Source organism: Ctenopharyngodon idella, chromosome 7 (assembly GCF_019924925.1).
Source record: "Ctenopharyngodon idella isolate HZGC_01 chromosome 7, HZGC01, whole genome shotgun sequence".
NCBI lineage: Eukaryota > Metazoa > Chordata > Actinopteri > Cypriniformes > Xenocyprididae > Ctenopharyngodon > Ctenopharyngodon idella.
In genome coordinates, this window is record NC_067226.1 from 8668498 (window position 1) to 8680143 (window position 11646).

Consider the following 11646-nt stretch of genomic DNA (forward strand, 5'->3'; position numbering starts at 1 on the left):
TGTCAATGGCACGCCAGAAGCCATTTACCTGTTGCTGTGGGTACGAGCTGAGTGCAGGGAGACACTGATGAGGATTAAATATGCTGCAAAACAACTGCACACTGAAGGAGAGCCACTCACTGACAAATGAACACACATACAGCTGCACTCTCTCTGTGACTCAAAGAACAATTACAGACAAGAGGGAGAGAAAGTAAGGAGTCCGTTTGTATGGTTGAACTTGCATTTACATGCTCACTCAAACATAAAAAGCCACATATACATTCTTCACAGATAAGACACGCTAACAAATAAAGGAAAGCACTCAATGGCATTTACACATTTGAGTTCATTCCTTCTCGCCTGACACAGCGTCCTCTAACCCTTGGCTTCCCTCGGGCTGAAAGGCTGCATTGAGCAGCAGTCGTCTGTACGGGGTGTCTCTGTCTTGCCCTCGCTGCATATGCAGCACAAATCCTGTTGGAACTGTTTAGTGATGTTGGTGTCACTCTGTGCATTCATCTGCTGAAGCCGGACACAAAGGACACAGACACGACCACCTGGTTCAGTGAACAGAGCTGAGAGACAGATGTGGCCTAAAATTACACACACAAACACCACCATATCTATATCCACCACTAAAGATGTAATGTGGCAAGCAGGTTAAAATCTCCTGCTTGTATCTGATTACACACTGCAGTGTCCAATAACATAACACACATTCAGTGTAGCTATTTCGAGTGGGTAAATAAATAATAAAAAGATTAATCGCTCGATATTAGAGACTTCAAATTTATTAGTTTTGGTCTGCATTTAAAATGCATGTTGGGCAATATTGGATATTTCACTGTGAGTGATACAAAAAAAGTGCTCACTTAAATGAATTAATAAACATTTAATGTAAATGTAACCTCCATGCTGAAAATTATAATGTTGTGACAGGAATTTACTTTCATTTAAAGCAACTGATTTTACATTTTATTTAGATAAAATATAAGGTATGTCCCAAATGACGCACAATACACTATGCACTTATAATATATAATCCACCCTCTAGTGTATAAACTTCATAAAGTTATTTTATCATCCAACATTGGAGTATGATAGCACCTCCCCCTATGGTATCATGTAATTAAAGCTTACAACAGTTGAGCGCATAAAGTGTCCAACATTTCACAATTAGTTTTTCCAGTTAAATCAATGCATCATGCAGGTATATGAAGTGCGCTTTTTCTTTTTGGAATATTTAGTGTAAACACTACTCACACTATACATCACTATTCAAAAATGGCATAGAACAGCGCTAAAGTATGCAAATTGGGACACAAATGTATGTAAAAAATAAATAAATTTAACTCCAATAAGATTAAAAAAAAAAATAATAATAATATATATATATAAAATTTAAGCAGTTGACAGATAATTTTTTGATGGCTGATGCAAATACCTTAGAGAGCAGGGCAGCTCTCTATTTACAATTTATATTATTTAGTTAGAAATAAATAATTTGAAAATTTAAAAATCTGTCAAATAAACAGACTTTAGATTGCATTCTTGATTCTATAATCCTATTACAGTATTTTTTTTTTTTTTTAAATAAATCTATTTAGAATCTTTTTTTTTTTAAAAACGACAAGGTAACACTAATTTTAGAAACAGCACAGAGCAAATGACATGAATATAACAGTGGACAAGTGATTATAGCACAGCATAGTCTAAAATTAAGGGTTTAAAGCGTGCACAAATGCACACTTCAGAAGATCTTGCATATCGATTTGACTAAGAATGCAAGGTTTGTGAAATTAAATGTTTATTAGATATTCATAGATTTGTTTAACCAATATAAATGCGTATTTGTTAAATGCTGATGGTAAATATCGTATTATATTACTAATTTTACTGTTTGCTATTACTAATAATACTTTTTTGCATACCCTTTCTTTGTTCAACAGTCCTGTCTAATAACTGTTAATAAGTAGTGCTGGGTGATATGCGGCATATCCTATTATGAGCCTGTGAGAATGGCGATACATGATATTATTATATCTGGTGGGCGGATTGCAATAGTTTACTTATTTGATCATTAATTTACTTATTTACTTGTTCATTTAATAATTTACTTAATTTGTTTTATTACCGTGGGAAATGAGAATCTTTTTTGACCATTTTACGAGCAAAGGTGGAGCTGGTGATGAAGAAATATCACGTTGCGTAGAAATATTTAATCCAACAGGTGAGCCTGTGGATATCACACATGCAATTTGCAAACTTTGCATGAGTTATGACATGGAGTCTCAAACCACAGTCAATTATTCCCCTAAAGTAAAAGTAAAAGTAAAAATTGACCGAGCTTTTGGCATCTGATGCTGCACGGCGCATTAATTTTCTCAGAGCTGAATCCACCTCAATGCTAATTACGGTATATCAATCTTAATTTATTGACTTAATATTTCTCTTGTGGACTATACATTAATGATAGTGAATAAATGAGAAGAATCAATAGTTCTTGTTAAATAAGTTTTGTAGCCTGTTTTTCAACATTTTCTTTGAGTCTTCTTCAATCCTCATACGTGCGTATCGGTGTTGCAAGTGTGGTTATGTGGTGATGTCGTTATGAAATTAGGGAAGGCAAATAAATTGTAGGCCCTAATATTAATTTGTTAATACTAGCCTGATAATAATAACAACAATATTAATAATAATTTCATAAATTTGTCTTGATATCTTCAAAAGCATCAGCCATTGCTGATATCTCTGACTATCGTTGATACACGATACTATCGTCTATCAGCACAACACTATTAAACAGACCGTAAACTAACGAAGACAGAATAGGAGCGCTATGTGTTCAGGCACCGGTGGTTCTCATTGCTGTCAAAATAAATGTCCCATTTCTGACACATCGGCCAAAAAAAAAAAAAAAAAAAAAGCCAAATATCGGTCTATATATCAGCTGACCACTAATTATAATATAACCCTATCTGCACTATTTGATTTAAGCAGCTCATGATTGCCTTTTAGGAATTCACTGGCCTGCCATGATAATGCGCATGCACTTTGTCACCACTAGACATCTCACTCACATGTACACAAACACTTCTGAAGAGAGACTGCAGTGTGCTCCGAGTCAGTTTGCTTTGGCTCAGAATCAAATCGACCATCATCACCTTGGCAAACAATTCCTGGAATCCTGAATAAATTATTCATCCGAACAAGTTCCCTCCCCGCCGCCTGTCTCAATCCCCCTCCTCGCTCTCTCTCACCCTCTAAGGCCACAGACTGAGCTTCACTTAATGAATCTGGCTTAGTGTGTGCACACACAAAGAACTGACCAAATACAGCCACACCAACGATAACACACACACTAGTTCTGCATTCATTCAGCAGAAAGTACTTCAGGACAAAATGAGGAAGAAAATGAAGACAGAGGGAACTGTGTTAAACACAGAGGGACAGCAGATGAGGGGCCTCTGAGGCTCAGTAATTAAAGGGCTAAATTGACAAGCACAGCCGTCCAGTTCCTGCCCCCACACAGCCAGCCTCCCCCTCATGACCGTACCCTCACCATCCTGCCCTGAGGCTCTAACGTACCGCAAGATCAGCGCCATTACAAACTCTCAAGCGTGTTTACATGAAACAGTTATTTCATAGTATTCTGAATCTGGTGGATCCTGAAAGCATATGACAAATCTGGCTCCTAGGTGCATTTTCCTCCCGTTCCTTTCCAGCCAAAAGCACTACTAGAGGGCAGACTATGTGTTATCAGACTGCTGTCATCACTAACTCCAGAGAGAGCAGGGAGTCCATGCTCCAATGAATAATTCATGTGTTTGAGTCCACTCAGTCAGAGCTCTATTGATAAACAAAAGAGAGGCTCTGCAAAAAAAAAAAAAAAAGCCAGTCGATTAACCTGTTTGCGCAAAGCCCCTGCACCTACTCTTCCCTCCCTTTTCATTTTCTCTTCGTCTCTCTCACAGCTGGAGATAAGTGCCTGACAGAACCTTTCAGAAAATGCAGTGTCTGTGAGAGAGAGACATGTGGCCCAGACACACACACACACACACACACACACACACACACACACACACACACACACACACACGGAGTAGCTGATGGATCGTGCATGCTGTTCCAATTCACCACCCTCACACTGATACCATTAACCTTGTGAGGCCTCAGGGTGAGAACCATAAAGGGCCTCTTCAAACTGAGCCCTCCTCATATGACTATACATCATATCACTACTAATGACAGAGAGAAAGAGAAATTGGGGGTGTTGGCTGGTCTAGCTTTTAAAATGCATAAAATGCATTTGTTACAAAACCAATCGATCAGTTGCAGTAAAATAAAAAAAAATAAAAAAAAAAAAAAAACACCATACAGCCTGCCAACAATTAGGACAGCCTGTGATGGCAACCATTCACATCAATTACTAAAAAAGGTTAAATAATTCCTGCTGGATGCAGCTGACCTAATGACCTTTAACTGGCCTAGCCTCTGTCTGTGCCTTCATCTTTGCAGACACCACTTTTATTTAAAGGGGCGGCAAAGGAAACGAAAAGAAGAAAGGGGAACAGATTCAGGAAATAAATTCAAACTTGCACAAGCCAGATTTAAACATGCACTAACCACTATTTCTCCGACCACTGTAATCAATTTAATCATATGCATCACTACTCAGAACATATACTTGCATGTTTTTGTGCATGCACCGCTTGCAGACTCTGACAGATGGAAAAAAAAAAAAAGCCATTACACTGAAAACCCCTACACTGTCTGCAAAGACCTTTCTGTGCTATTATCAGCTCTTTGACTAATTTGTTTACCGTCATGGCAGAGGACACGCACTAAAAAATTAGGCATACACAATACACAATGAAAAGAATCTGGTGTCAGAATAGATCACTTACCTGTTTATGCATTTCAATGTTCAGCCCATAGGACATCTCATAGTACTGCAAGAGAAAATGAGAAATACATTTAGCACACAAGTAATAGGCTAGTATATTGCTACTGCCTACAGTAGCACCTCTATTTATATATCATGCACCCAATTTATTTCCCATTTTAACACACACACACAAAAAAAAGTGTACACAAAGCTAAGACACAGATAATTACCTGATTATAGGAGTAGAGAGCAATGTTTATGAATCCTTCTGGTAACACTTATTTAGTGACCACTTACTATTTACTCACCAGTAGCATTCATGCAGGCACAGTAATCTCAAACCAGTTACTAAGCAGCACTTAAAAATAAACTAAGCAAAAACTGACAAATAAGCATTTTATCTGCCACCCTTCACTCTCTCTTTCTACACCCTTTTCATCTCTAAGAAACATTTATTTTCAGTGAAGAGTTTCCTCATATGCATCTGTGTCATCTCCAGATAAAAGTCTACACTCAAAATAGCCGATCAGGCTATGTTCATCCGAACAACTAAGGCAAACATTTATTTTTCTCGGAGCATGTCTGTGTATTTCATTTTGTTTATCTGGTAGTGGCCTTTTTCACCACACGCCATTCCTCTGAAAAATAATATTTAACAAAGGTGCCGGCATGTTGAGTCAATACCTACTGCATGTTCAAATAAGATAAGAGAGAGTAGAGCTCAGTTAACACTGTTCAACCTGTGCACTATTACATCACATCCTGATGGAATTCAGTTTCCACTCACTGGATTTCTAATAAGAGGTGTTCTGCCAAACTAATATTAGTGTAATTCTTGAACTGCACACAAGAGCCAATATTGAGTGAGACTGCAATCATCCTGAACGTTGATAACATTTCAGCTGGGTCAGGTCTCTAAGTAATTTCAGACAAAAACAACTATACACACCTAAATTGTATAAACGCATACATTGTTTGGTTTTCAATTGGTTATGACAGCCAAACAATCGACGTTGTTTACATTCACTGCATGCCATTATCGTAAAACTCTCATTTAATCTTGACAAATTACTTACAATAGAGTGGACCCTTAAATGCTGTTTGCAACCAAAAAAACCAAACCTGATTAAACTGAGCATGCCTGCCTTTTTCTTACTCAAGTCAAGAGACACTCAGCACCTCAGGTCAGAGCAGATGGAACGAGCAGTAACTCCCTGTCCAAAACACCCTCCAGGCATTTTTCAACAAATAAAAACACCCACACGCTTATAATCTCACCACTGATCCTTTGGTGCAATCAATGCAAACGCTATCAAACAATAAACAGAGGTAGTGGATACTAAACATTAGCTCAGATAGCTGGCTGGTGGCCCTATCATTGTTTTCATGGAAAAAAAAAAAAAAAAAGAACAACAGATAGCAGACCTCAGATTAAAAACGAAATACATCTTGCTCTTACCATGACATAATGTCGCTGCATCTCTGTCTTCTCATTTGCCAGTTTGTCATACTCCACTTTAAGACTGTAAGAAGAGAAAAAGACCCAGAATGAGCTCTAAGTGTTCCCGATCGGCAAAGTCACTTAAAGATCATACACATGGGACTTGCTGACACAAATACTTAGTCACTTACATGAAATTACAAATAAAAATATGAAACTACTATTACGGTTACTATAAATAACAGTATATTACATAATACATAGTATAATATAGCTACTCATTAACTTATGACAACTGCAACATTTAAGGTTGTGCTGAGGCTGTATTTAATTTACACAGACATAAAGCAGCATCAGAGTCTCTGAGTCTAGTAACAGGTGTGAAATGCGTCATCATATAGGTCATTAACAGCAATATTTACCTGTGGTACTGAGCTTGAAGGAACTGAAATTCATCTTTGATCCTGTCACAAGATTCTGCTACAGTGAATTTGAAGCCTGGCTGACCAGGCTGGTGAGGTGCCTGAAAAATAATATCATTTATGTGAACTGTTGCAAAGCATAAACCTCACATTATTAATATAATCTAACCTAGTCAATGATGCAATATGCTAGGCTATTACACCAACTGTGTTTTTAACGTGTCACTGTACTTTTGACTTCCTACCACCATTACCACAACAAACTACGACCTTCTCTATTACTCTTTTTACAGCAGTCCATGGGCCTCAGGTTTTACTTTCACGGTGTTTTTGAACAAGTCATGGGTATAACCACGGGTGTCAATAACACATTTCATGCTTCCCGATTTTCAGGGAAATTATATTTTATCGGCGCAGAATTGCGGTTTGTCAGAAGTGCCCAGGCGCTCCCTCGAGCTCGGCCTGTCGGTGGTTTGGAGACTCTAGTGGGAACAACCTCCAACACTCAGCAGCGGTCGGCGTGACACAGACGGGTCACTGCGTCTAAACAGCCCCGGACAAAAACTAGCAACTGATTCCCCTCCTTACAGTTTTTTCCATTGTTTATTTTTTACTTTAAAGTGAGATGAAAATGTGCCACTGTTCAGAAGCAAGTTAACCGACATCAAGAAGAGCACATCATTAAGTTTGAGCAGAAATAAAGGACACACCGCGCTCGAGAAACGTCACGCGACACAATAGTGCGCGAGAGAACAGATCACGAGCTCAACGGTCGAAAAGGTAACGCGCTCGGCGTGGAGCTGGACACAGAGCATCAATATAATTTGTTACTCACCGGATGCCGGCCCTGCGGATACATCTTGAATGTATCCTTTCTGAGGTGAAGATCCAGGGGATGTGGCGTTCTTCAGTAATCCGAGTAGATGAGCGAGAGCCCGTCCGTCACCCCTCCCTGCACTCGCGGACACACAAAGCCCGGTTCGTCCACCCGATCCACGCGCTTCTTGCACTCCTTTTCCCCGATTTAACCCCTTTATCCTTCACAGAGCCGATGAGCAAAACAAAAACACAGCGCGTTGGCTCATTATCTCCAGTAAGAGTCAAGCATTCAGCGGCGCGTGTGCTGTAAACACAGAATAGTTGTGTAGAGCGAGTCAAACACACATTTGCTGCTTGTCAACTGCGCTGCGAGCTGCGACTAACAAGCTGCTTACAAGTCTTCTCGCAATAACAAGATTATCTGACTGCTGTTTGCTTGAATGTAACCCGACAAGATTACAGAACAATGTCAGAAACGGGAGATAAGACACAACAAGAGAATCCCAAGCAATTCCTCGATAAACAGATAAATAAAAAAAAAACATTTATTCCGCTTAGCACAATGTCGCGCCTCGAAGTAAATTACGAAATAGCAGCTTTGCAAATTAGGAAACAGGAACGAAGAAAATAAAGCACGAAGAGCGCTCAATTGCTAAATAAACAGTGTATATTACAAGTGGATTTTTTGAAAGTTATCTTCCGCGTTACCTTTAGTCTCCATAAAATCCTTTTCCGCGAATGTAAATGCAGCAATAATTCCTCGCTCCGCGGAAACGTCGAAGTCCTCCACTCGTGACCTTATACGATCAGTATTAGGCGCTGGTTGGGAATCAATCCCAACCCGAGAAAAGCAGCGCCTACAATCGCTTCGAGAATGTTTTCCTCAGTCAAGACTCGGGTCTCGCTTTAACACAATTCGCAGAATTGTCGATGTTGGAAATTTCTCCCAATCCCTATTTGCTTGTTTGTTTAAAAAGGTCTGGTTGTGAAAAGTTTGCCTCGTACGAGCCAGCCGCTTGCAATCGCTTTGACTAGTTTCTCCAACACTCGCAGTACCACACACAGACTGCCCACTGACACGCGGACTCAACTACCGCGAGAACAACCGAACGCGACCAATCAAATCTCGAAAAGGACTTCACCGCGACCGACCAATCAAACTTGGGATCCCACGTGGGGCACGTCTGTTCGGCGCGTGCTGATTGGCCAATAAAAATCTGACCTCATGTTCGCCATTTTGGCTCTAAAATAGGTTGCTTTCCCCGTAGACAAACAACTTACATGAGCGACGATTGTTCGAAGTCTAGCCACTAACTGAAATCTCAAGAGATAGATTGTAGCCTAAGAAATACATATTACAAGCGAAATGTTCTGTTGCGCTTCCATTCACTGATTTATAACCATGTCTGCTGTTGTTGTTTCAGTGAAAATCAGTTGTTTCACTAAATCTGGTTATACTTTTGACTCTTTCCTGCTTCGTAAATAATGTTTTAATAACATGTTTTCAACAAACTGCGAACTCGTGACTGATTTTAAAAAATATGTGAGCAACTGATCGACTGGTTTGAGCCGAAACACCTTTCAAGTGTCCTGTTTTATCCTCTCCAAGGACGCCTAACATGGATAGCAGTGATGCGAGCGCTCACCCTCATTGCCGATGTATAGTTATGCTACCGATTTTGAATGTAACTCAAATTAACAGCATAATCTGTGAAATCAGCCCTCATTACTTGATTCACGCTGTCTGCTCAGCAACACCCTCCATGCCCACGTCTGCGCCCGAAAAAAACCCAACCTATCATGTGTTGCTCAGACCCACGTGGGGCGTAGCTCCTTGTTCTGCGCCCGCTGACCAATCAGAGCACTGGCCTGCATCTGATTGGCTTAGAGCGACACGGGTTGTCAGTTCGAGACCTAAGTTGTCAATCAAGCCCACGAGGGGTAGAGCGCTGACAAATGCCTGTGCCTCTCAGCCTCCCGCCTGCGAATAGTGCTTGGAATGGCTGCTTAATTAGCTTCGAATGGCTTTTCCTTCCAGCTCAAACAATCTGTCACTACCATGTGGTAAAAAGAGCCCTGCGTAAAACAAAAGAGGGAAAAGCTAGTAGGGGCTAAATATCAGTTTGATTTTTTTTCTATGTATGCAAGTCGCATTACCACAAAACAAAACATTTATTCCACTCAGAGGCTGGTTTGTCGTTGCCAACTGTTTCTGGCTTTATTTGTTTTCACCAAATAGGGGTATAATATGATATGTTTAATAATCCTCTATTGTTATTATTATATTTTTTTTTTTAATAATTAAAAAAAAAAAAAAACAATATTAGATATTTGCTGTATAAAACAGAAATCTGGGATACCTGATCATATTGATAAACTGGAGCTTCTAATTGGACACATTTAAGATATTTGCACTCAGGGTCATTTCAATACAAAAGGTCTGGGAAAAAGCCAACATTGTTCGATTAAACTAAACTTTTGTCCAACCTATTTGGGAGGGTTATTGGCTGGAACAAATGTCAGGAGTGGAACCAGGGATGGAGCATGGAGTCACAAAGACAGCCATATTTGACATATTATCGCTATAACACTTAAGAAATCTGTACATCATCATTTTGTCAGTGTACAAGCGTAATATTGATTCCCCCCGGAATTACAGAAATGTTCTAAACTGGGTTAATGGCAGACATACTTCTGAGTAAGCTATCTTCAAGCTACTTGTATACCACTGAGATAATAGAGATTTCCTGCCTGCTCAGTGACCCCTCACAAAAAAGTTCTGTATAATACAACAAAAGTGTGAGTCAATGAGTTTTCAAGGGCTAACAAAGTCCTGTCAAGTCTATTTTGACAACAGCTGAAGATGACAGACTGCACCCCACCCTTTTTTTTCAAATTACTGCCTGGGGTATAAAAGCAAGTATTTCCCATATACCTGCAAGAGTTTAATTTCACTCTGGATTTATGTGTTGCCATATAACCATTGCTAAAGGATCGAACTGATTTAGCAGCAATTATGGAGAGGAAACGCACAAGGGTGCCTGTTCATTCGCACCTTTGTTCTGACAAACACACTTTGTATTTTCATGCTAATGTATCTCCAAATGATAGCTGGCAGGATTATCCTCAGTATGTGAGAAATGCTTCTTTCTCGGTCCCTGCCTGGCTGTTTTTTCATCCACACAGCCCTCCTCTACCTACCTCTCTCTTATTTGCTTGATTTCCCTGGTAGTGGAGCAGAAAACTAGGTTCGACTCTGCATGGCGTGCATGCATTGTGGGGCGCCTCTGTCTCTGGATTATTGACGTGCTTTCATACGTGGGATTGAGGCCTGAAAAGAGACATTCCTGCTTACAATAGCTTCAGTGTGCAGCGCTCGGTTGAATGGGCCATGGTGTATCAGAGCGACTTGTCAGGCTGTAATCAATGCAAACAGGATGAAAGGCCTTATCAAAAGAGACAAATGCAGACATGAGCACTATCGCCAAATGAAAACAAGAGTAAGAAAGATGGAGTTTTGGCAGTTGGCCCTAGCCTGTTGGATGCGGAGTGTGTGTGTGTGTGTGAGAAAGAGGGAGAGAAATTGAGCCAATGAGCACTTGGAAATTCTGCTTCTGTTCCAGTAAAAGTAATATCTTTCGAACAGGAGCCGGAGCCGTGGCATAACTGTGCTGACTCGCACACCGCTCGAAGAATAGCTTATATTAGATGCTAATGTGCAGGTAATGGATGATATATATCCATATAAAAGGACTTGGTGCTTGTGGATCTGTGACCGTTAATCCAACACTTTGATTTGGGAACTGCCAGAGATGATGGGTAAAGAAAAGCTTCTCTTTAGGGATTCGCCTCCCAATCCAATCTGCATCTGTACTGATGGATTCACTATAATCTCACCATAAAGAAGAAAGGGATTCCACACAGGAACCTGTGGCATATAAGCCTGTTGAGAACTCAGCTGGCTGTCACAGTGTGTGCGAGTGTGTATAAGCCTGTTTTGAGCACAGCTGAGTGTGTGTGTGTGTGTGTGTGTGTGTGTATTTGGAGAGGGTGTTATATGTTCATAAGCCTGTTTGGGACACAGCTGCCTATCA

General features: G+C 40.1%; 1 protein-coding gene across 14 annotated transcripts in view; it reads right to left on the reverse strand.

Annotated features, from left to right (window-relative positions):
- Window positions 1-9434, reverse strand: part of tle3b (TLE family member 3, transcriptional corepressor b) — a 30593-nt gene extending 21159 nt beyond the window's left edge. For 4 of the 14 annotated variants that reach the window (XM_051898649.1, XM_051898648.1, XM_051898646.1 and 1 more), the window contains exons 1-5: window positions 8261-9096; window positions 7569-7856; window positions 6734-6834; window positions 6330-6393; window positions 4890-4934 (exon numbers count right to left, since the gene is read on the reverse strand). In XM_051898649.1, the coding sequence (XP_051754609.1) occupies window positions 4890-4934; window positions 6330-6393; window positions 6734-6834; window positions 7569-7592 (234 nt within the window). In that variant the 5' untranslated portion in view covers window positions 7593-7856; window positions 8261-9096. Of the gene's footprint in view, window positions 1-4889; window positions 4935-6329; window positions 6394-6733; window positions 6835-7568; window positions 7857-8260; window positions 9098-9130 lie in introns of those variants that run through there. The other 10 variants (XM_051898644.1, XM_051898643.1, XM_051898636.1 and 7 more) reach the window with 8 other exon arrangements.
- Between the last annotated feature and the right edge of the window lie 2212 nt (window positions 9435-11646).